This window comes from Lepidothrix coronata, unplaced genomic scaffold (assembly GCF_001604755.1).
Source record: "Lepidothrix coronata isolate B3197 unplaced genomic scaffold, Lepidothrix_coronata-1.0 Scaffold56, whole genome shotgun sequence".
Lineage (NCBI taxonomy): Eukaryota > Metazoa > Chordata > Aves > Passeriformes > Pipridae > Lepidothrix > Lepidothrix coronata.
In genome coordinates, this window is record NW_016690236.1 from 3,187,447 (window position 1) to 3,214,114 (window position 26,668).

The 26,668-nt window shown below is 35.9% G+C and overlaps 1 protein-coding gene across 7 annotated transcripts in view; it reads right to left on the bottom strand.

The window, feature by feature from the left end:
• Window positions 1-2,530: 2,530 nt before the first annotated feature.
• The window catches only part of ASB5 (ankyrin repeat and SOCS box containing 5), a 40,391-nt gene continuing 16,253 nt past the window's right edge, over window positions 2,531-26,668 (bottom strand). For 3 of the 7 annotated variants that reach the window (XM_017816537.1, XM_017816533.1, XM_017816536.1), the window contains exons 2-8: window positions 12,813-12,880; window positions 9,332-9,411; window positions 8,129-8,236; window positions 6,569-6,719; window positions 6,301-6,435; window positions 4,553-4,744; window positions 2,531-3,231 (exon numbers count right to left, since the gene is read on the bottom strand). In XM_017816537.1, the coding sequence (XP_017672026.1) occupies window positions 3,104-3,231; window positions 4,553-4,744; window positions 6,301-6,435; window positions 6,569-6,719; window positions 8,129-8,236; window positions 9,332-9,411; window positions 12,813-12,870 (852 nt within the window). In that variant the 5' untranslated portion in view covers window positions 12,871-12,880 and the 3' untranslated portion in view covers window positions 2,531-3,103. Of the gene's footprint in view, window positions 3,232-4,552; window positions 4,745-6,300; window positions 6,436-6,568; window positions 6,720-8,128; window positions 8,237-9,331; window positions 9,412-12,812; window positions 12,881-16,482; window positions 16,501-17,986; window positions 18,114-26,668 lie in introns of those variants that run through there. The other 4 variants (XM_017816538.1, XM_017816532.1, XM_017816534.1 and 1 more) reach the window with 3 other exon arrangements.

Here is a 26,668-nt window from a genome sequence, read left to right on the forward strand (position 1 = left end):
AAGGAAATGAAATCCAGGATCATCTTTGCTCCAGATAAAAATTACAAAAGACATGGAGCAGGGAGCAGATTCACAACAGCAGTGCTGAGGACCAGAATGCATTTGCACATAAGGCAGCATATGATGAGATGAAAATTTTGCATACAGCCGTTGTGTTTTGTGGCTTTTACTTACACGCTGTTATACCCTGTGTGGGGCTGCCGTGCTGGCCCAGGCCCAGAGCCGCCCCCCAGGCACGGCTGCAGCGAGGCTCGGGCTGGGCCGGATGGTGCTGAGCAGCCCCTGCAGCCCCCCCTTCCCTGGGCTTTCACAGCCTCTTTTGTCTCAGGAGTGCTTTTTGAGCATGCCTGTAGGATTTCACTGTTGGATTGCTTTCCAGAATTGGCATATTACGCTATTTTTTTTAAATTAAAATGTCCTGTGATACTGTTTTAGTAGTCTAAAAATTCATATAAGAGCTATTCTAACCTGTAAAGAATGCTTCTTCCAAACTTGGATGTGCTGTAGTGGTCTTAAACAGTGCTCTGATATGGGTAATTTTTTTTTTTTTTTTGCTTCAGCTCCTGATTCCTAATATTTTATTACATTACTTAGCATTTATTTCATACTAAGAATAGGGCCCTCACAGCATGAAAGCAGTAAGAAACCTGTTTCCTTTCATTTCTGGCTAAACAAAGGATCGTTTTTGGAAGAGATTTTACCAAGTACTAACGTCAGGTATTTCACTACTGTGTATTTTTGGTATGTGGCATTAGCAGGCTCTGATCTGCCTGAGACCTGTTGCAGTGCATAGTTCTGCCAGGGCAACAACATCCATTTCCTATTTTTGTTTGTCCCTGTTACATAGTAACAGAAGCACTGCCCCACCCACTTGGCTTTTCTTGCCAAAATGACTCGCATTTTCACATAATTATTTGGTAGCAAAAGATAAAAGTTTATGTTGAGAAATGCATCTTGCCCAAGATCCAGGTCATAATATTACCATAAGCCAGTTTCTTCTGACTAGTCTACCCTTCTGTAGAATTACAGGAAAAGCAGTACCAAATACCTGTATACTCCAGAAATGGTCTTTGTTTGCTCTTTGGATAGTGGCAAGGATCGGTGGGAACAGATATTGCAAATGCCTCAGGAGCACAAACACAACTATTTGCAATGAGATGGCTTAGACTCTTATGTGACTCTCAGCAAAACTTCTCATGTTATCCTGTGGTGTTGAACAGGTGTTTTGCAGAGTAGCCACACTTGCTCAAAACTGATCTTATAGAACATGAGAGATTTTTTTGACACTTTGTCTGAGTCAAACTTGAAAAGCACTGTGGACACCCGAAGGGGAGGATCTAAATTATCTCATTCTACATAGAGAAGTTCAGCAGTGCCATGGTTGGCTTGGCGGTTTGGAGTTGGCTTGTTTGTCGAAGTAACACACAGTACTGGTATTGTACATAAAAACACAAATTGCTAGGTTTTGATGGAAACCAAAACCACCCAACTCACTCCATAACAGTCTGGATGTTATGGACTCCTAAGCAGCTCCTCTTACTTGCATTTGATTTTTCTTTACAGGGACTTCAGAAGAGACCCCTAACTAGAGTTTTTGCAGGGAACAGAAGAAAACTAGGATTATTTAACAAGGGCAAGTGCTGGACAGCTGCATTTTTTATTAGGGTGGATATAATTTAGCAACTGACTAAGCATTCCTCTTTGTGAAAGCTTCCTCTATAGTTAGTTCCTCAGTATCTTTCCAGTAGGAACATAAATACTGAAAGGAGTCACTGAAAAGGAATGGAATAGGGTGAATCACCAAGGGCAAGTGGCAAATTACCAGGTGTCTTATGCTTTGGTTTACAGGAATTGAGTATAAGTCACTGAGAGTGTAATTTGTTCTCAAAGGAACACCAAATGAGAAGACTGAGAGGAGGAGCACTTCATTTCAGTGTAGTCAGATCACATTTTTTGACAAGACAGGCAATCACCAAAATGCAAGGGCATGAGCAAGGCAGAAATCTTTGAGGTTTTCTAATGTCTCTTGGGGGTGTCAGCATTCCTCCTCTGGCTGGAGTTGAACAATAAAATTTCAACCTGTTCACAGAAATGCCTGCTAGAGCATTCTAGGATTTTGCAGTATGATTTTTGGTGCTGGGTAATTGTTTATAAACCAGACAGCAAGAGAAATAATGTCCTTTCAAGAGTGATAACCCTCCTGATATGGAGAACTGATGTATTTCTGGAACCTCAAATCCACCTCCTGAACTTTAGCTTGAAGATTCATTATCCACATCTCCACAATATGCCTTCAGAAATACTGCACATTAAGGTATGCCTTTCCCTGAGGCAAATAATTATTTAATATGCCAATGAGCTGTGATACAGCATTGCTATGAAAAGATAAGGAAAGAGCCCATATGATTTTGTTTTACAAGAGGAGATCAAAAGTACCTCAGCATTAAGGCTTTTGAGAATTATTCCTCTGGAATTTTTAAAGCTATGAATTGTATCAATAAACAGAGATTCTATAAAAAACGGAGATCATGTTCACAGCAGCTTAATTCCATTTCACAGCTCGGGCAGTGAGGAAGAATAAAGGAAGTTTTTCATTAATTAATTGTCTATATAAAGAAAAAGAAAAAAATGACATCCAATCGTTTTATTTTTATCAATGTATATAGCGCACCTATCACCAAGTATTTTTAGATACATGAACAATAGAAATTTAAAAACACATACAATACTGACTCCAAATGGACAAACTTAACAGATAATAATGAAGAAACTCTTTGTGGTTCAGGTGTGTCAAAGAGATTTTAAAAATATAAACACAAAATTAACAGCACTAAAGCTATTGAGTATTAAGGTAAAGCTATATAATCACGTCCCAGAGTATCAGCACACTTATTCAATTCAGCTTTATTAGCACCATGGTACTAGTTGCTGAATGGCTCCCAGTTACTATTACATTACCAACATCAGATGTCAAAGATACAATTTTTTTAAGCAATATGCAAAAGGCTCTTTTTCCGCCCAGCAGTTCTTTAGATAAAATGTACAATAAACAGAGAGAAGAAAAAGTACTTGCTATTTAAGTTTCTAACACTTAATTACTATGTTATCTGTACTGTAAGAAATTCTTCAGTATTGTTGGCAACTGGAGCTGTGGAACAAGATGCAGTCTAGCTCTTCCTATGTAATTTCGGATACGTAGTCGGCAGAGCTGACACAGAGAGGATGGTGTGGCTGCAAACGATAAAGGAAGGAGTTTAATTGCACAACAATAAAAGCCAGGACTTTGTTTTACAGCAGTCTTGCACAATAATGGGATTTCTTTAAAAAAATGTTCACATTTTGCAAATTTGGCCTTTTTCTTCATTTCTTTTCCTTCATTGCCTTTCTGCCCTCAAAGATAAAGACTGGGGCTGCTAAAACCTTGTTCATAGTTAGGGTAATACTGAAAAAAGCAAGGTAAGGTCAGTGTTTTTAAATTAAAAGCCTGCTCCCAGAAAATAATTTTAAAAACTGCAAGGTTGCTGTTTTTTTAAATTCACAGAACAGATGACATACCTGCTACGGCACTACAAGCTGCCCTCCTGATGCATCACTGCATCAAGAATAAGCAGCCAAAATACCCCAAGCCCCTGGTTCATGTTCAGTGATCTTACTAGCTCATCATAATGCCTCTGCCCCCCGCTCCCTCAAAATGAACATTGCTGTTTCTCTGGACAATAAACCCATATTTGTTTCTTGCCAAGTAATTTTTTTTGACATCTTTGCCATGACTTTCAAAAATACTACTAGTCATGGTAAATTTGTGAAAACCTAAAGGTTTTAGAGGGGTTTTGTTGACAGCATTCAGACTACAGAGTTGTTTCCTTAAGTTCACCTCTAAAGAGATGCTCACAGTTATTGAAATAGTTTCTTTCTCTTGTAGCTTATTTTTACATTATACATAGGTCAGTCTGAACAAATCCAGTTCCCTTAGGAATATACTCTCTCCAAGGCAACAGACCTTTAAGAGTTTTGAGGGACTCTTGAGTGTCAACTCCTATTTCTCAGGTTCTTATAATTTCATAAAGAAAATTTAGAAAATGAAATGTTTTATACTTTTTGCCCACAATAAAAATAAAATCCTTTATATGCACTTAAAAATATATTTTTAAAGATATTTTGACAGCTGACCAAAATGAAATATATTTTTAATCTGAAATTTAAATACTTGGTTTCTTTTTAACAAGGTCTGTAACGGCCAATAAAAATGTAGCTTTAAATGTCAACTTGTGTAAACACCCAAAAAACATAAGATGATACTTGTTCAGCTTGTATAAATTTTGATGCTGCTTGGTCAACGGGCTCTATCTAGCCTGAGACTAAATATTCCTGAGTATTTTTACAGTTAAAAAGGAAATTACCTGAATGCTAATATATTCATTTAATAAAGCACAATGTAACATCTATAACATGGGTTGTTTGGGTTGTTGAGTTGGGGTTTTTTTGGGTGGGTTTAGGGGTTTTTTTTAAATAATACAAGTTGCAGTTGCAAAAACACACACATAAAACTTACCTTCATGGAAGAGCAGCAGTCTCTCCACTAAACTGCTAGGAGCAGCTAAATCAACAGGCCTCTCAAAATCTGAATTTTTGGCATTTATGTCTGCCCCAAATTCAAGGAGTAAGTTTACGATCTCTGTACTAGAATGCTGGGCAGCAGCATGGAGTGGAGTTTGCAAATGCTTTCCTTTCTGCACATTGGCACCTGGTGGGTAGATGCACATAAAGAGATGTCAGAAGAGATTAATTAAAATTGCCATTGAGTAAAAATGGAGCTAAAAAATAAACAAAAAAACCCCACTGTCCTAGAATGTCCTAGAATGCCACAGTGCATTTAGCCACTTTATTAATTCCATTGCATAGAACTACAGCTAACCATATCAATACAGGGTTTTTTATCCTATGGTTTATTACCTAAGTACAACCAGATAAAAAGAAAAATCAAATCAGGTCACATGAGCATCATTGTTGCCCTAATTATAAAAAAGTACTTTTTGTACACATTTACAAAAATTTGCACTACATAAAAATATACTTTCCTTATTTGAATATTTAGAAGAAATCACTAAACTGAGGTTTTGTATGTATATTTTTATAGGTACACCAACTCTAAAAGGCTGCTTTATAGTTTTTCATGTGTTGAAGCTGGCAAAGGGTTTGTAATAGACTCCCCATCCCATCCAACCTTTATCAAGGATTTATCTATAAATGACTTAATTTAAATTAAGGTAGGATACACAGTCAAGAAATCTAATAGGGAAAAAAAACCTGTAGTATTAATTCTCCCAATAATGGAATTCTAATTATTATACTTTTGTATTCAGAAATAATTGTTAACTTATTTTAAATTAAAATTGATTAATTTGCAGTAATGCATTCATATTCAAGAAAAAAAATCCATATAAGAGTTAAACCAAACCAGCCAGTATGAAAGAATTTCCCTTACAGGCAAGCTGATAGACCCCCTAAAACTGAGTTTGCCCCAACAGTTTTCTAGATTATTCTAGTAGAATAAAAACTCAGACTTCTTAAGAGAGATTTGCTGATCTTGTGAGACCAAAAATAAGCTTGTGTACCAACTTTACTCCCTGAACCAACACTTTTTGCCTTTTAAATTCCCTTTTGAGTAAAATAATTTATTAATGTCACAGGCCTAGCAATTAGATTTGAAGTCTGAACAAGTCACTGTTCTCAATAGTAACAATTTGAGAATACTCCTGCAGTACCATTTTCTTGCTTATTTCATTGTCTATTTGCTTTCCAACTTCTAATACATTCTTACAAACCAATAAAATATGAAAAAATTCAGACTTACTTAAGTAGTTACTTATGTTCTCAGTTTACATATCCTTTTCTAACAGAATATTCTGAAGAATGAAAGAATGTGGGACTACATTGCTAAAATAGTTCTGTTGAAATCTCAATGATCGCTACATAGAATTCCTTTTTCAAAGCTGATTTTTTATCCTTGTCTTTCCTACAGAAAATGAATAGCTACAAATCTGTAGTAGGTGCTAAAAATTTTGAACATCCATTCTTACTTGTCTTGCTTCCTTTTTTGGTCATACACTCACTATATCACCAAAAAAAGAAAGACACAGTAATTTATTGTAAGAAAACACACATCACAGCATAACATTTGAAGTAGAGCCCTGCAAGGAAGTGTTCTAGATCCAATGACTCAGCAGAGCTAACTTTAAAGGTGAGTAGAGTATGCTGATTTTACAGACTAGTAATATTTTTATTTAAATCATTACATACCTGCATAAAGAAGCTTTCGAATGCAATGGATCTGCTGTGAAACGCAAGCTACATACAGAGGTGTTCCTAAATGAGGAAGGTCTTGGTCAACATCTATACCCCAGGATATCAGTACCTCCAGACATTCACTGTGACCTGTCAGTACAAAGCACGACAGAGTTTGCTCAACTTCAGTAAGCTGTCTCAGACAAAACCTCACACATTTCTTAACCCTGTTACTGAGATATTGGTCAACTGCCCCATGTTTATTCAGCAGGTAATTTCTTACCTCTGCTGGCTGCTTCATGAGTTGGCGAAGGCAGACAGGACTCCCACTGAGCTTTGGCACCATACTGTAACAGGAGCTCAGCACATGCTGCGCTGCCTCTCGAACAGGCATTAAATAAAGGTGTCACTCCATCAATTGTTGTAGCATTTACCTAGAATACACATAATCTATTTAAGAACAGAATTGAAAGAAAGGTAGATTTTTAAACAGGAAATAGTTAGAAATTGCATTAAAACACACATGAAAAAAAGATACTAGTTAGAATAATAGCTCAACTGACCAGTTCCTGTCCTACTGTCTTCCTCATACCACACCCTTCATTTGAAATTAGTTTACTAATATTCTTGTTAAACTATGTTGAATAAACTAAAATACACCTGGAATACTAAAGAGCACACTTTGATATCTGGGGAGTAAATAATTTTCAAAAGTCATTGCACTGAGGTTGTTTCACTGAACTTTGGTAGTAACAGGTTAACAGGGACCTCCGCAGCTCTGGCAAGTCCATATTAAATTTGAGAATTATTGGCCATTTTTTTATGTAGTTTTAGGCTCCAGGTTGGAGTGATATTTCACAGGATGGAGGCAAAGCTAATAGCACAGGCTCAATGTTTTTATACCAACCTCATCACCGCACTGGTTAACTGAGTATTTCCAGTCTGAGAGAAGAAGGAGAGAAACTAGGCAACTTTGTGAGGGCTAATAATACTAAAGGAAGGAGCACAGGTATTAGGAGAGGGCTCCTTCCAGGACTATGGCCTATCATCTTTCATACACCCCCAAACCCACCAAACCAATTAAAAGTACTAAAAATAAATCAGGTGTGAAAATGAAATTTTTTACTATAGTTTTTTCTATAGTGTCTATAGTTTTCTATCTTTAGAATCCTTGTGCTAGGTAAAGTGGAGAGGCATTGTTTTTGGAAACATTTATGTATCTTTTTTTTTTTTTTCTGTTATAACATAGATATATTCTACATGGTTTTCAAACCTGAATTTGTAAGGACAGTAAATATTTGAATTACAAAGATCAGAGACTTGGGAAGGTATGCATTTGAACTCTGATGTCAGCAGGAATTGTAGTGAAAGTGATCTATAAAGTCCCATTTTTGTTTTGGGATAAAAGATAAGACAGTCTATGTCAGTACAGAAAAGAGGCAGTGCTTTTTTGTACTCAGACCAAAGAATTTTAAGTGCACACAGGTGTAGTGTGACAACAGACATTCTGATGATTAAAAGAACAGTCTCCTGAAAGCCACTCAAAGCAAAAAGGAATCCAGTAGAGGAGAGAAATGCATTCTATATTTTAAAAACACTTGATGAATACTGCTAACAGATGCTCCCCAATTCATTACTATGTCTCAGTGTCTGCCCATCACTGTCCTTTGCTAGCATTCAGATGGCAGCTTATTGTAAATAAATGAGATGAACACAACCAATAGGGTGAGTAGAGGGAAATATCAATCAAAAATAAAAATCAAGGAATATATCCTTCTCAGTTAAACCAAGGTTAGCATTGGACTTCATGCTAAAAAAAAAAAAACAAAAACCAAAGCCTTACATTTGCTCCTGCTTCAAGGAGGATTCTTGCGCATCCTACATGATCTCCCAGGCAGGCTTCATGAAGTGGAGTTACTTGGTCAATTGTTAGTGTGTCTACATTGTACCCCTAAAATAGATGTGAATGACATTTAAAGATCATACAAAAGCTAGTAAGAGTCAGTCCCTCACACTACTGTTCAAATGAATAGTTTAAAATATTCTAAATAAGAATATTTAAAATATTCTAAGGCTTAAAACAGAACTTGCAATAAGTAAATCCTCAATGAGCATAGAAAGAATCTTTCATCAATCAGTGTATATAACAGAATAAAAGTAAATTCTCAACTCTTCTTTTTTTTTCCTTTTTTTTTAATTAGAAATAGACATAGGACATAGAGGGTATAAAGAAGATTGAAACAGACTGTTGAGATGCACAGTGATAGGCAAAAGACAACAGACCCAAGTCGGAACATGCTAAATTCCAATTAGTTATATGGAAAAAATTTAACAGTGAAACCCCAGAACAGGGGTGCATCTGCGCTTTTGGTGGTCTTTGAAACAGAACAAGGACCTGAGTCTAAACTCTACAGTGACTCAATGATCCTCTGACTTAAGTTTTGAAATATCCAAAGCCATGAATTTTAGCAGGAAAACATTCATTGGATTGATAAAATCATCAAGCCCTTGAAGTTTTCTGCAGTTGATGTTGTTTGATTCTTAAGAACTAATAGGGATCTATAGTATAATTATGCAGTATTAAAATAGCTGATAGGACAGTACTGTAATATTGAAATTTAGCAGTTTGAGTCTCTCCCTTCACTATTAACAAAATACTATTTTTCTTAAATGACAACTATGCAAAACCCAGAATCTTTCAGTGATTCTTCTCATTACCTAGTATCTTCCTGACTAGCTCTATTTATTCAAAGGAGTTTAAAGCAGTGGAACTATAACAATTTATACCATGCAAGAGGGGAAGACTAACATACATTTAGTCACAATTTTCGTAATTTTTTTTTTGGGGGGGGAGACTTTAAAATATACAGAGGAAATATTTTAAATACTAACTTATATATTTTAATATGAAAAATTCCTATGTGTATTGCTTTGAAAAATTCAAGTGAAAAAAAGCAAAAAAAAGCATACTAAATTTGCATAAATAATCTATGCTGAGAAATTAAGTAACATTAAAAATAAATAACTGTAAGAACACAGCCTTTACCTGTGACAATAAAGTCTTGAGAGAAAGAAGACGTCCTTGACTGGCTGCCTCATGCAGAGGTGAGCGATCTGCCCAAGAACCTATATAAGAACAACATTTATTGAATAAACCATGTGAATTACAAAGGGTTGGGAATGCATAGAGCAAGGCAGAAAATATAATGCACAGAACGAAGTCAATTGTCCTATGACATTAATTTTTCCTCTTTAGTGACTATATTTCAAATTAGCAGTTTCTAAACAATAAAACCTGCTCTATTATTAACTGTAAACATCTCTAATAAATGATTATGAGGTACAGATAATAAAATATTGAGATACTGATTTCATTAATCTGACTTAATAAATTCATCAATTACTATATTTTCCACTTCTATTTTTGCACTGTTTATTTTTAATACAAGTAATATAACTTATTTTTGTAGCTGATATATAAGCTTATTTGAACTTAAACCAGACATAAACCTGCCCGAAGAAGTCATGAAGAAGCTGATGTATATGAAAATCAATGTGGAAATCCCTGTGTATGATGAGATTAATTTGCAGCTACTACACTATTGCAAGTAGAGAAATACAGTGAGAACCACACTAAAAAAATTACTATAGTAGAAATATGATATTAAGTCTAAGTTCTTATTCCATAAGCTATTAGGCCTAAAAACAATTAGATATGCTTACTGTAAAAGTTTGGCATTTATTTATCACCCTCAAAAAAGAAAGGAGAAAAACAAAACAGGAACACAACAACAACCCAGTCTTCACACACATACCCCCCGTAACTCCCAGCCTAGGTTCCAGAGTCATCCTGCAGCTCTTGGTGAGGGACCCGCCCTTTCCTCTAGAAGATTGGATACTGAGCAGGTTCCTTCTAGCCATTCAGGTTTGCAAGCATAGCTGATACCAATTCATTTAATGAATTTTGCAAATCGAGTTTTGACAGACTGTGCAAGGAAGAACCATCTTTAAAATGTATTATGAATTACCGATATTTTTTCCTGTAAGAAGAAAATCACTAAAACTGTAAAATACTCATACAATCACTCGTGTGAGTTATATCAAGCCCTCCAAAATCCCTGAAGAAACATAGAGAGAATTAACTAAACATGATGAACTGATAACACAGGCAGATGAATCTTCAATGTGTAAAGGTCCCTTTGTCCCTTGCAATGGACAGGAACTGCCTACAGAGCCAGTTACTGCATTTTAGTGACAAGGCAATTAACCTTAAATGAGAAGGCTGTTGCTCAATCACTGGCAATTATCAGTCCAAACTCTAAGATAACTACACACCAGAAACAGACCCTATTTCTGTTTCCTATTGGTCCCCTTCTGTTCACCAGCCTGTTTCAGAAAGTACACTTCTGGTTACTATAAACAACCCCCTGAAATCACATGAAGAATGACTAAAAAGATTAAAGCTGCTCAACCTGAAAAGAAATTAAGGGATAGTTAAAAACATGTGAAATAGCGCACAATAGGAAAATGTAGATAAAACCTCAATTTTCCTAGAGGTGTTAGGGAATGAAACTAAAACTTACAGAGAGATAAGGCTGCATCTTAGAGAACATATAACTGCTCTTTGTAACTCAGCACTACTGAACACTATTGAGATCAAAAACTTAGCAAAACAAAAGCACAGCTGAGTATTTATCATAAAAGTACATAAAGCTGATCACGGAAGTTAAAAAATATGAGACTAAGGCTTTATAAACCTGATTTTAAAAATGCAGGGAGATTTCTATTATGTCAGAGTATCCTGTATGTGTGAAGCTCCTTGTGGTCTTTGATCTGCCAGAGTAGATGGACCACTGGCAAGATCCAGTTTCCAATACTCTGTCAGAATTATTTGCACTAAGCTCTTATTGGAATGGGCTGCCCAGAGAGGTGGTGGATTCACCATCCCTGGAGATTTTTAAACGCAGATTAGACGTGGCACTGAGTGCCATGATCTAGTAAATGGACTGGATTTGGACCAAGGGTTGGACTCGATGATCTCGGAGGTCTTTTCCAACCCAATCGATTCTATGATTCTATGATTCTATGATTCTATGTGTGTGCACATATATACATATGCACACACATTGTTCCCTGTATTGTTCCCTGTATTTTCTACTTCAAGCTTATTTAATGTAATGTTTTGAAATTCTTATTGTTAGTCAGAATAACAGCTAAAAACACCCACACATAAAGTGATTGGGATTTTAAGGGTTATTATACCACAAAAAACAGAGTTCAGTAATATTAAAGTGACCCAATTTTGACAAAATAGAAGTATTTTCTCTGTCATCCCAAAAAGCTCAGATAGATTTATTCTACTGTAGTAGAATACACTGATGTGTATTCTTCTCATGTGTGTAATCACAATGAGTATTTTGATCAATGTTTTCCTTCTTCTGCAGTATTACTTGAATGAACACTCAACTTGTTCTAATTCAAATGAATTAGATCCACTAAGTTCTCCTGCTGGCAGCTGTGAAGAATTCCTCAAAAAAAAAAGATTTAAGTCTGTATTTAGAGGTTGCTTTTGGTATTTTGTCTTCCTGTCTCTATATACGAGAACATGTCTCTCTCGACAGTTTATCCTACTCAATGGGGGAAAAAAAAGCGTAACTAATTATATAGAAAAACATCTTATAAAATTGTGTCATAGAGTTTTTCTGTCCATTAAATACAATCACACTTCAGACATTTTTATAGCCATGTATAAATAGAACAAAGATGCAGGTAGGATCTGAAAACAACAATTTTTCACCTTTCTTTCCTTCACCTCCTTCATTCTTGGATTGATCAGAAGAAGTCTGTTAATTACTCCAATGACATTTGAGAATAAAATTATGCCAGATCCCATTGTAACCTCTGTTTGGCACATAGACCTACCTTATAAAACTATCTTCATGTAGAGATATCTGTCAGCCAGATGTATTTAATGGTAAATCCATTAAATACAAAATGCTTGTATCATCTCTTCTGCAAATAAAATCTATAAGCAGAAATATTTTGTGCCAACCAAGTTTGGAAAAAAAATTTACATTCCAACTGATTGGTTAGTATATATAGTAATTAATTATTAAATACTACAGGTGTAAGAATAAATATCACAAATAAACATCAAAGGTGTTTGCCTAGATTGCTGCCTTCTGCTAATCTACAAACTTACTATGTCTCTCACTTAGAAGGCATTAGCAAGAATATAAACAAGGACACTTTTTCATTCATCGGTGTCTGTAACAACAGTATTAGCAAACACAGGCTATTCCAAAATTGTTAATATATTAGTTCCCTACTGATGTTGTCTCTGACAGATGAAGAATACAAAGGATCTCTAAGCCACATTAGTTCCAAGTTCTCTGATGTATAGTTTACCAGGAGGCCAAATTATTACAAAGCATTATTGCTTTGTAACCATTAACAAGAAAGATAAAATATATTCACTGTATTAACAAGTGAAGTTAAAAAAAAAGTTACAAATCATCATACAATACCTAAATCTCCATCTCCCCATGGCACTTCCAGCCAATTGCAATTATAAATCCTACTCATTTCTTTCAATCTGGAAAATAAAAAAAAAAATAAAATAATAATAAAAAAAATCTGCTCTTGCTAGTTGGGCCATTCTTAATATACTCCAGCTATGTTCGGAAGGAGATCAGCAGCTCCCTGTAATATGAACTTTCACCCTTCAGTAAACATAGCTCCAAGATATGAGCGTGTACAAGTTGCCCATTTCTTTTCTTATGTTAAAGGACTGTGGCTGTTTTTGTTAATTTTTCACATTTCTTTTTTTATCATAACAACTTCTCAAAGTGCCAGTATCGGTGCATTTGCCTTCAAAGACAGATAACTGGAATTTCAACAAAAGAGAAACTCAGTTGATATGAATAAACTGCAGAAAAAACTCCCCCTTGCTAAACCTCATGTAAGGAGACAGTTTTATATCCTCAAAAATCAGTGTCACTACATAGATTTTTAAGGGAAGCACTGCCAAATGTATTTATGTTATTTTACTCATTACTCATATCTAGAGAAGAAATAATTTGAATAATACACATAATATAAAAGAATGATCTGAAATAATATTCTGAACATGTTTCAAATGCTGTTTGATCTGTATACTAAACCAGGGTTTTCTTTTAGTAGTTCACTATTGCCTCAAATATCTTCTAAAATATTCTTTGCTTGTTAAATTGGGATGTTGACAGCTATTCTCAGCAGTGAATACATAATTCTCAGTGAAAATGCTCAAAAATGGGGATTGGCAATTCTGACTTTGATCCATTTCTAAGTCATTAATGTTCTCTTTCTCACATATTCCTACAAAGTTCACTCCTTTATATCTGCCTACAATTATTAATAAGTCATTCTTGCAGTTGTAATCAGAGTAGTAAAATACTAACTAAAAATATTTTCACAAGAGTCATTACCTTCAGTCATGCCATCTTGTTGTGTTTATTTCTAAAAATTTGTTTTGTCTTCACAAACAAAACAAAACAAAACAAAACAAAACAAAACAGCCTGAGTCACTATAAAAGGTACATTAAAAGCTGGACTTTCAAAAGAAGAACTGTAATGAATGAAAGTCTTCTTAGTGACTTAATGGAGAGAATATTTATACCAGAGCTCAGCACTTAAGAAAATTACTGCTCTAAGGCTAAATAGATTGTGTCCCAGTCCTCAGAAGAAGCAGTATCATCAAAGAAGAATTGAAAACAGAAGCCTGACACAGCTCATTATTGGGAGATAAGAAACAGAGTATTTGGAAAGTGTTGTAGCTAATATTTATTTCTGCAAAACCAACAAATGCTATTTATTAAGATAAGCACTGTTACCTTTTATTTCTTAAGATGTATTCTGAGTCCTTCAGTTTGTGGCAACTGTTGCAACAGACAGGATCAATAACTACAGGAGAAAAACTCTGCAACATTATAGTCCCAAAATCAACTGAGTCACTTCACTCCAGTTGTTAAAAGTGCCTGATATTTTGTATATGTAATTAAGTTCTAACAGATTTTTACTGTGGTACTATAAAACTATCCATTTTTTTTAAGCCCTCATAGGATAAAGAAGAGTGTCAACTACTTAACTGATATTTGATGTTGAAAACGATTGAAAAGAATCTTAAATCAAGCATTTAAAAGTTAAGAAATTAAATATGCATATACACAATGAAAACTTGAGTGGTTCAAACCAGTATACTTTCCAGTGTTTATCATAAGGCAGACTTTCAAAATTTGGGGATTTCATTTCAAATGCAAATGCCAAAAATTTCCTACTCTTGAAAACCATACAAAGCAAATCTATTTTCCCACACAATTCTGTCTATGATGCACCTGTACTACATGACCACACATCAGTTTTGCCATTCCAGTGCTGGAATCAATGAACAAGTTAGTATTCACAATTTTTTTGTATCTCCATATCAGGAGGATCTCTTGCTCTTTAAGACATGCTATCCAAACTATAAACTAAGTATAACACTTAATTTTATATTCCTGTTTTCATGGTATTCTCTCAATAACAAATGAATACTTCAAGCCCCCTGCTGAATCTATCTTCAGAATATCATCCATTCATACTAATTTATAACTAATGAACCAAAAGACAGAGTTTTTGCTTAAATTGTAAAACCAATCTAATAGCTTATTTTTTTTCTGAGTAGTTAAGCATTTGAGGGTACACTGAAAGCACGGTTTAATTATGGTTGTGAGAGCTTTGAGCTTCTGAAATTTCAGCCTTAGATAATAACCATGATGAGCCAAGAAACTTTTAGGTTAGGTGACTGGTCTTAAAACACATAGGTGCCACAGCTAAGACAAGAATAGAATTTGCTTTTAGGGACATTAAAATGTTAACCCTTTTCCCCTGCCATCCACTACAAGCTTTCTAACCTTTGCAACATACAGGAAAACATTGGGTGTATTTTTTCTGACTATAAACCTAATGCATTCTCAGAACACCATTCATCTTGCACATCAAAGGAAGCAGGGGCTTTGTTGAAGAGCACAGCATGTGACTGTGCTGTCAAATACTGGGTTATAATGCATTAGAGGGTCAAATTAGTGTGGCACAGGGAACATTTTGAGTGCCTTGGCACTGCAATTTAGCTTTTCAGGCAGAAAAATGAGCCACTGAACTCTATAAAAAGCCTAAAAAACCACAACAGCAATATCCAAACACAGCTCGCTTGGTTCCCAACAGAAGCAACATTGTGGTACATGAAGACAATGGCAACATCAGCAGCAGTTGCTGCTGGTTCTGTGCTGGGCCTTGCACACATGGGAAGAAGTTGTCAGGCTCCTTCTCCTGTCACATGAAAGCACAGCTACCCTCTCCATTGCTCATGCACAGTTTCTTTTTTCCATCTTCTTGACAGACCAACTGTCTGGATATTTTTCTAGCCTAAAGTAGCTTGCAAAGTCTGTGTTTCTTAGCTAGAGTACCAAGGTGTAAAATCACATCAACCTCCAAATTCAGTAACTTGTTCAGTCACATCAGATTTGATTTGAACATGTGGAGCAGCTGGTAATATTTTTCAGCTGTTATTATTTCCTTGTACAAGTCATTAAAACAAAGTAAGGGCTTTTCAGTCCCCTCCCCAGCTAGAAGGTGACAGGAAAGGCATACAGACATTCCGAGCTGAGTGCAGACTTTGGAGGATTTATGTCTGGAATAATTTTTCTTGTCAGTTGCAGCCTCAATCCAGACTACAGGCAATTTTCCCCAAAATGTGCTGAGATTTTTCAGTATCTTCCCAGTCTGCCTGAGAATGCAGCACAGGGCCCAATCCCAAGCCTTAAAAGCAGTACACAACTGTGCAGCAAAGCTGAGCCTAGTGTGTTGATTTTTGTCACATCCAGGATATTTTGGTAAAATAGCCTGGTTGTGGTCCGTCAAACCAGAAGGCTGAAGACCTTTTTCTAGTCTGACTACCCTTTCACCCTTCTATCAAATCTTATCATGATATATTCCACTCCTCACAAAACTTTTGGTCCATTTTCCAATCTGCATATTTAATTACAGACTGCACTGAAGTATGACCTTCTCCTCCTTTGTTCTGCAAGGGTGCCTGCAGAGTAAAGTCAGGTTTGGATATTTCCATGGATGAGAACAGTAAGGGAGGAAAGAAGTATCCTTCAGATTTGATAAAAGACATACCTGTTATTCAAGTGAACCGCAACAACCAGAAGTCTCAACTGCAACAGAAGCCTCTCAGTACTTCAAGATATCCATCAATAAATATATATACTCAGTTTGGCAATTGCAAAGAGGCTGTAAGTAGCTGGACCGTGTTAAGGTGAATTCTTCAGAAAATTTTCCTTTCCATATTTTACTGTGACTCTCAGAATTTCAAAACTAGACTAATTGTGCCTAATTCTTTATAAGAATAGCAAGAGAGCCTAAACATAAACCACATCAAGGAGCAGCTAGTGCTAACACTAACAATACACTGTTATGAAATTTCCTTTCAGCCGAGAGTGAATGTCCTAGCTTTTTGGGAACTACTGACCTAACTAGCTAAAATATCCATAAATAAAAATTTCTGTAGGTCAGGAAATCTTAATTCAAACAGTGAACAACATGAGGGCAAAAGATGCTCTGATTAAAACTGATGAATAAATACAACCTTACAGTATCATTGCAGTCGAATGGTTACTTAGAAGATAAGAAAAGATAAGAAAACTGGTGCTTAAATTCTTGAATATTGCTTAATTCTAAAACTGTAAGTACTGGAAATCAGCAAAGGTATTTTAAGAATAACTCTGAGTCCTATAACATATAGCTGTATTCTACATAGTAAATTCATAATTCCTTTATGCATATGAAATCACTCTTTCCTGTCTGCTTCTTTCTTGGCTATTTTAACATCTCCAGTTTTTAATCTCATAACATATTATCAAGAATTTCAAGTTTGATTTCCTTAATTTCTTTTTTTGTCTCACTCTACACCTTATAACGTCTTCAATATTAAATGGAATCATGATCACTCTCTTAAAAAAATTCCTCTTAGACTCTCACAATTACTCAATGCTCCCTTTTACATACTTGTATTATGAAAAAAATTAGGAAATCATGGTACAGGCAATGGGAATCCTAAACACTTCTATCATAATGGAGTTTGTTCCTCATTCCTGAAACTGTCAGTGATACTTCTCTATTCAAAGCCTTACAATTATATCTTTGACTTTAGTATCTTAGTAGAGGACAATAATTCTGTCACATGTAGTTCCTCTATTGCCTCCTGTTTCAGCTACCTATAAACTCTTTCCATATGAAGTTATATGTAAAGTTTACTCCTCCCCCTCCTTTCATTCCCCGGTTCCCTCTTGTAAACAATTAACCTTCAGTATCCAGTTACCTTGTGACAGGACAGCAAAAGTCAGGGTAAGTCAAGCCTTAAACTCTTGCATAAAACAAATAGGGCAGATAAACAAGAAACGGTATTTTTGATCAGCTGATAAGAGAGCAGAAAGAACAAAAATAGCTTCAGCACCCTTCTGTTAACCCATGCAAGACAATAAAGTGCCACTAGCATAAGCATGCATTTACATTACAGCTAAGAAAAAACAAAAAAAACCCCCAGTTTATAGCTAGAACATCATAAATTGGGTCAGCTTAGCTTATTTCAGTACACAGTTTCTGAAATGGCTGCTATACTAACCTTGGCTGGTCAGAATACCCCAGCTAGCTTTCCGTTTGGCAGGACACTCCCCTATACTTTCTAGGCGTCTTTTGGGGAGATTCTGGCTCCTCTGAACAGCAGTGTTTGTTGTCATGATTTGTTTCTCGAGGACGGCTTGTCTGTCATTGGTGCAGGTACTCTGGTCTGACGAACATCCACAAATGAATTTCTACTACCTTTTTTCCTCCTTTCGCTTTTTCACAGAGGATCTTGCTGTACTTACTGTAGAATGGCTACAACACTGAAATCCATTCAGTAACATTTACTAGCTTGGACTAGTGACTACAGAGTGGGGGAAGGGAAGGACTGCTCTAGCATTTTCTATTTTTAAAACAGAGAAAGAATCAGCTTAGCTACAGCACGAGTCTTAACTATTTACATGATTTAAATGGAAAGAAGGTGTTAATTTTTTAATCATTTAACACGAAAAAGAAACAGATCCATAAAGCTTAAATATTCAAATGCTGTGCTGCTTGAATACCAAGCAACCTAAAACATAAAACCAAACCTATTTTATCAGAATGGAAATTATTTTAAGAATAGAAACAAGAATTATTACTGCATCGGGCTTTACTTATATGTAATGTGCAGATAAGAGAGATTTTGGAATTCAGGAGAAAACATGAAACTATGAAGCATTGCTGGTTTTTTGTGGTTTGTTTGTTGTTATTTTAAATTGGGAACAAATTATTCTACAAATATCAACTGGAAACTACATCCTGAATAAAAGCATGCTTTGATTACAAAAAAAATGGTTATTTTGAAATTCTGATCCCATTATGAAAGTAAGGCTGTCATCCTCTCACAAGAACCAAAAGTCAATATTTTTTTAATAATAACAAAATACCCCAAATAGTACTAGAACTTTTTTGTCCATGATTACGTATCACGGTGATACTATAGAACAGAAATCTGCAGAGAGAACAAATCCGTGACAAAATTCCAGCATGATTAAAGAGGACAGTGATTTCTCTTTGCTAATAACATGTTAAAACGTTGCCTTTATCTTGCTGCCAGTTCCTTCTAGTATTTCATCACTATCCTCTTCTACAGATATAAAAACTATCCACTTTTAAATTTTTTAAAAGCAAATCAGCATTACTGAATTAGTGAAACTACTCTTTTCAGGTACCTGACAAAACTCAATCCCTAAAATGTTGAAATAATACACAGGTATTTAATGAAATTTTCTATATCCCTCTTGGTTTTCTTTAAGAGAAAATCAGAGGCAAGATTACAGTTAGATAGGGTGAGGGGAAGAAGGAGCAGCTCAGCTGCAAATTTCACCTTGAAATTACAGCATATGAGAACTGCCTTACTTGGAATAGTGCTGCACTCTCTACAGAACAGAAGCAGGTGGGCTACTGCTGTTCTCACAAGAGAGAACACAACTGCTCTCTCACAAATGTTATGCAGCTTTCAGACACCTGTTTTCCTCAAGTTTTATTTACCTCAATGAACCAGACTATCTCACAGACTGAAATCAACACTCCAACATTTTTTTATAGGAGTTTTTGGGTGATGTTGTCAGCTGAGACTGAAGCTGGGTCCTTCTACAAGAGTGGCACAAACCTGGAAGTCGTTCATACAACTTGCTTTCCACAGATATTCCAGCCTCCGTTCTCTTACTAGTCTCAGAGGTGTGGCTTGCAGGAGCAAGGAAACCAGCAGGTACACAGACAGCTGACATGGCTTCAAAGAGGAAAACCCCCAAGGGGGTCAGCATCACCTGTTCACTCTTGTCCAGAAAACTGCATAGGAACCAATAGAGTTAGACCACCCCCAAAATCTTCTACCTTCAAAGCATGGGTTATAGGAAGAATATCTGTATTCCATAGACCTTTGCCACTCAGTAAGTTACTTTGAATACTTTGCAGGACATCAAAATGCAATGTATTTTCATGCTTTGAAGTAGGCAAAGTTATCCAGTTATCCAGTTCAGGACTCTAGAACTTTTCACTAAATTCTGCTAGGTACAACCATTCATCCTCCAGGCAATAATCATTAAAAAGTCCTATTAAAACAGTTCATAAATACAAGTTAGAAAAAAAAAAAAAGAAAGTGAAAGCTATAACAGCATCAGAAATCAACTGGAATTGTATTAAAAATATACTTGAGATATTAATATAAAGAGTGGATTAACATACAGTTAAACCTATGCAGTAAGACTGCAGAGTTTGCAATTTCACTTCTGACATCAAATTACTATGTGATCTTCCTCAAGTCAACCATCCATGCACTGGACTACATTAGCTACAAAATAAAAATCAGTATCCCTCAACTTCATAAGGTAATAAAACTATCAACTGTTGAAACTACCTGGGCCTAGTCCTCAGATTCTGTTCTTTAGATTTTTCTCTATAGAAGACATTCAAACACTTTCAAAATCTGCCAGAAAACCTATAACAGAAGTCTAAGTAGATGTCCAAGCATGTAAAAAATACAGTTGACCATTATTTTACCTGAGTTGGCAAACAACCAATTAGGGACAGTATTTAGATTACAGTTACTCATGGAAGCAATGCAGCTACCTGCAAAAAAGTAGCCAGGGGAAGGGGCAGACACTACAGTCTATGAGTAAGGAAACTGGAGGATTTTACTGATGAGTTTGGATTTATAACCAAATTTAGCATACAGGCTTTAAATAAGCCACTATGTTACATTTCACTAACAGTTAGTTCTGTTCGACTTTTACAACGCAGGGGAAGAACTGTTAAAGAAAACCTTCAAAATCTTTTTTATCCAGATTTTTATGAAAAGAAACATCAGTACAGTTTCAACATTTCCATGTCAGCAAATAGCTTTGAGTTTAAAGGGGCAGCAGTTATTAACAGGTGGGAATGAAAGTGGAAAGAAATTTTTGTTCCTCTCTTTCAGCAGGCAGCTCATTCTATTTTCAAGACTATAAAGATGCAATTGTGGTAACACACAAAAAATGTGTTAATAAAACCAATAATACCCAAAACCTCCCACACCTTTCAACACGTGATGTAGCCCAATGCAATATAGTCCAAACTCCTATAGAGTTATAGATAATATCTATCCTATAGATAGATAGTCCAATCTATCTTACAAAAAATTGGACAGAAATGCACTATTTTCAAATGTCACAAATCAGCATTTTATGTGCAACTCTCTCAAGCTAGCCAAGTGATGAGCCACCTTGCTTCCCAAACTGTTCTGTACTTTCAGGTTCACTCTATTTTTATGACTAGGATTATTATGGGGTCACAGTGACTGCATGGAACGTGCCACATTAAATTCTGGAACAGGACTAGAAAGTGACTCTTCCTGCTGATGTGATCCACAGACTACGACCATGAAGAGGAAATGACAGACAGGCTCCCTGCGGTGCAGTGCCAGCACCCCAAGAGTGGCCTGCCATTTGACATTGCCAGAAATGAACCAGAAGAGAGCTTGGACATTCCTCCCTGTAGGAGAAGCCAAGATGAAACATTTTTTAGAAAGAATTACAGAACTATGGTTACTGACAAAAACAGCATCCTACAAGGCCACAACTCGCCACTGTTACACTCTGCAGTGCTGGTTCAATGCCAAAGAACTTAAATGCACCATAAAAGTACAGTGATAAAGTTCTAACAGCAGAACAGGGAAACGACTGGAACAACCTCTTTTTTTTTTTTTTTTAAACAGATTCTTGCATCAAGCCATATTTCATGGTAAGTACAGTGTTGGTATGTCATTAGCAGTCAACCAGAAGCTTAGGCATTATTCTGGTGTCACCAACCAGTCCTGTGTTCTCCACATCTTGACAAATACAGCATAGCTATATCATAACAGATATATAGATAATACTTTAATGGTCATTAGTTGCTTATGCATAAAACGACATTTCTTTATGCCACTATAAGCACTAAAATAGTCTACTACATACTCTTAATACAATATCATCACTGTCTCTTAGCTGGAAATCTAAATTATTATTATTAAGGTAGCAACAAGCATGGATGGCTAGTAATTTTCCTACCTCTTCCCATGAGATTTTTACAGTTTTTACACCTCATATCCTTGAATGCTGGAAATCATAACTGAAGACTGAAAAAAAGATTTAAACTTTTGATATTATAAAGGCTTTACCTGAGGCCTCCCAGAATTCAAATACAGAACAATGATACATTTATTGGCTTGTGGATTCGCAATGTGTACCTGCCAGACTCTTCACGCAGACAGGCAGGGGGTAAGATAGTATATTTGCTAATATGTAAACTAAACCAAATCACAGCAATCATGTGGATGAACCCAGGCAAATCAGTCACCAAGCAGGCCCAAGCTTCAGATATTGACAGAGAAAGACACAGCATGAAACCAGTAGTGATCATGGGAGCAGTACAGGGCATTCCAGAGTGAATTTTCAGGTAATTACAGTGAACCAACAGCCACAGAGACCATAGTTATTGCCAGAAAGACTCTAGACATGGCAAAGAGTAACATCCACTAGTGCAACAGATGCAGCATGCCACAATGGATTTATGACCACCCAGCCAGCATTGCTGCAGTCACTAACAGAGCTCAGTACTTAGGCATGCAATGCAATTCCCCCCAAGCCATTATCATCTAACCCTGGCAGAAGTTCACTCACTTCTTGTCTGCATTGCAAATGTTTGAGAACATCCCCTACAAGAGAGGAATGTGAATAGCAGAACCCTGGCCATAAGAAGCCTCTGGTTGAAGGAACATCACCTTCAGGGAGTTATGCTATTTTGGTCTTCTCCTATTGCCTTATGCTCCACCACTGCAAAAAAGACCACTGCAGATGGTATGTCTTGTACTGCAGTTTTCTACAGCTTTTCTTTAACGCCGGTAATTTTTTAGAGCCTTGCAGACAGATTGCTCCAGGATTACCTTTGTCTTATTGCTATTCACCTTTAAAACCCCAGGTTTTAAGCTACATCAGAGTTCATAATGTTTCATTTTGTACTTATTTGAATTAATGAGCTTATTATTCATTTCATCCAGAAAAATAAAGAAATCAATTGATGAAGGGGATTTCCATATGAGTTGAGTGTACACATCAAGCAAGCCCACAGAACCTAGGTTGGTGACAAGATAAGGTCCATCTTCAGAAAAATGACATTTTAAGGAGTCACACCTGAATGAAACTGACCATACAATACAGCTCATGGACCTTGAGTAGATCCTGACAAACATACAAGAGTAAAAAAACCCACAAAGGAACCCACATGACAGGTTATCCATTTCTTTCAGGGAGGCACGCATGCAAACAGGCATATATATTCACTAAAAGTTTTCTGTAGCCTCAGAAATCTTCTTTAAGGTGAGAGATGTAAAAAATGTAAAATTTGAATGTAAGTGTAAAGTGCTTGCCAACAGATGTGCTTGTTTTTTGTTGCTGCAAATATATCACAGTTCTGGCCATGCCAGTCTAGTTGCATCATATAACTCTCAGTGAAATCTCTTTAAGGTAGATTATGTTCTTCAGAAAAGAATGGTTCTGGTATTTTGCTGATATGTGGTGTCATTTGCTTCACTCTAAGCAAGTGTCTTACTAGATTTATTTTGAAGTATGACTCGTCTTTGGCAGTCATTTGTCATACTGGGCAAAGTTATTTAGCATACAAGAGAAGATGATGAGCTCCATCAAAAAAACCCCTTCCATCTAAACTTTAAAAAAGAAACTTTAAAAAAGAACATTCACGCTACCTTAAGCATTTTTACACCATTAGCTTACGTGCTGTATATGAAAAACAAATGCTAAATGTGGTGCCTTACACCAAGTGGTATGGTGAATAGGTATGCCATACAATATTCCTATCATTGCTAAATGAATCTCTATTGTATCCAGGAAGCTAGTAGAGGTCTTATATGGCTTTTATTAATAGAACTGTGATCTCTGTGGAATGCAAGTTGAGAAAATGCCTCATGCCTATCTTCCCTACCTAACAACTGTTGCTGAGTGACATTATCAATTGCAACTTGTTAGAGTAAAATAAACACAAAAATTGCTCTAATCATTCACTACAGTTCAAAACATAATCAAGCTTTCCAAATAGTGGAGCTCTAACAGTGAAACACAGCATTGTTTCCTATTAATGAGCTGTATTTAATGGACCAGTTTCTTGTGTCCATCCAAGAAGCGCTCAGTGTACAAGAGAAGAAAACAGAAGGCTCTATAGTATTTAGCAGTCTCATGATCCTGAAAGAAGATGGGGACTCAGTTCTGAAATACCACAACCCTGTGGATGTCTTAATTTAGCATAACTAGGAATAACTAGTGTACTGAGCTTTCCTACCATGCCTGGCCAAGGCAGATATAACAAAGATGGGTAGCTTAGAACTTGCTATGTTCATTCAAGAGTAGACTTTTTTTAAGCCTGGAAGATATCAGGGCATATTAAGCTTCCAGTTCTGCAAAAACAGTATCATATATTTTGAGAAGCTATACTCAAATACTATAAACACAATTTCTGCTTTCAGATAACTTTCAAAAATGACTTTAAAATGATATAGTTATGCATAAAGTGAAATTCTATGAAATTTATTGTGGAGAGCTGATATAATTAAAAATAGGATATTAAAGAAAAATTATACATTGTCAGAACTACTTAGCTTGTGCAGACCCCAGGTATCTGTACATGTACATGACAAGTTTTTTGTTCTTTAAGCTATATTAACCTCTGTAAAATGATTTTTTTCAAAAAAAGGTTCCTCTTTATCACCTTCTGCTTCTAGCTAAACACATTTTGACAGTTACTGACTAACAGGTTTAATTTTGATAAAAGAGACACTTTTTGCCTTATAAGAAAGTCTATGAATGGGAACTATGTCTCATTTTATAAAGTTATCTGTAGTAACAAAGTATGGACTCTTCCATACAAACCAAGATCTTACCAGTATTTGTCAGCAGAGTTTATATCTTACAGACTCAAAACACCTGACAATGAATTAGTTCTTTAGATTTGATACACACACTTTGAAATCATTTCATACCATAGCACTACTACCTCATCCTAAATCAACTGAACTATAAAACTCATCTGAAGCTCCAACCCAGTGCTCATATATACAGAGCACTTTCAGTATACGACCAGTTAGTTGGTACAGTAGGAAGAGTCTAAAAGTCACTTTTGATCCTCCAGTTTGTATCCAGCAACAGCTGTACAAAAGGCTGAGTTATTAACTCTTCACAGGTCTGGAAATACTGTGAGAGAAGAAATGCTACTGTGCAGATCAGTATCATGGCAGATAGCCTGCTGAGGAGCTAAATATACCCAAAAGTTAATTTGCAAGTTAGTTTATTTTTGTATATGTTTGTAGGGCACAGAATTTTAAAATGGAACTAACATACATCTGCTATGATTTTTTCCACTAAGAAAGTAATTAATAAAATGTTTACTTTTGCAAAATTTTTAGTACAATGAATATATAAATGTTCAGTTCAACACAATAAAAAAAAGAAACACTAGGCACCATAACCTATTTACAACACAGCTCTAGTCCTTGATTGCAAAGCATTTGGCTCTAAACAACTAATCAGTCCCTTTCAAATCAATGGGGCAAGTGTATATGAGTGTTTACAAAATTAGTGCCAAAGTTAAAAATAACCCTGCGAAAGGGACCTTTAGAATAGAATGGATCCCTTTTTCATTTAATTCTTTTATGGTAGTAATACCACTGACTTCACTGAAAAAAAAAAAAAAGATAGCTTATTGGACATGGGTCTTTAATTTATTTTAAGCAAATGTAAAAGACTGCACAGTTCTGTCCTGCATTTGGTGCTATTCAGGCTTTTATTATTGTGAATTCCAGAATACTGTATTTATTTTTATCCAATCAGTAGATGACACTAAACTGTAAATGCTGCAACTGCTCAGAGGGAAACAATTCAAAACAGACATGTAAAATGGAGAAATTGTCTGATACCAAGAGAGCATGAAGTTAGCTGAAGACCAGTACAAAGTATTATTCTTAGAGAGGAAAAAGCAAATGCACAGTACAGCGACGCTGTTGTAACATATGGTTTATAGGCTACAGATTCTACCCATAATACTTTACTGAAGAGGGGCCAGCATCATTCCAGGAGGTATTACATAGGGTATCATATACATGACACGTGACAAAACTGTTCCACTTCTATACAACTAATAGTTCCCCTGGTTATGCTAATAAAATCTCAGCTGGAGCACTCTGCTTTACACGAGGAATTAGACATCAGTAAAGATGTCTGTGAACTGTATATGAACTGGCACAACTCCAAAGGAGAGCAACTGCAGTAACTCCAGGACTTCAAAAAAAAAGACTTAGGAGAACAGACTAAGCTAAATCCTTCTTTATTCTAGAAAAGACAAAAATGGTAAAAGTATGAAGATGCATGATAGTAGTCTTTAAATTGATTACATCTCATACATGGAGAAAAACAAATACATTTTAAGCATTTAGTTTGCAGGAATAAAGATTTAGGTAGGTCTTGGGGGAAGTAGGAAGCAGTCTAGTGAGGAGAACAGTAAAAACTGCAACTGGTTGCATAAGGACGCTGCAGAAATCACTATTAGTAAGCATTTCAAAAACAAATGAGTCAAACATCTTCCGGATAAGTCATGTATATTTGATCCTGGAGCATCCAATTTACCTCTAAAGGTACCTTTCAGCTGTACACGAGAAAAGTTTTACTCAGACATCATT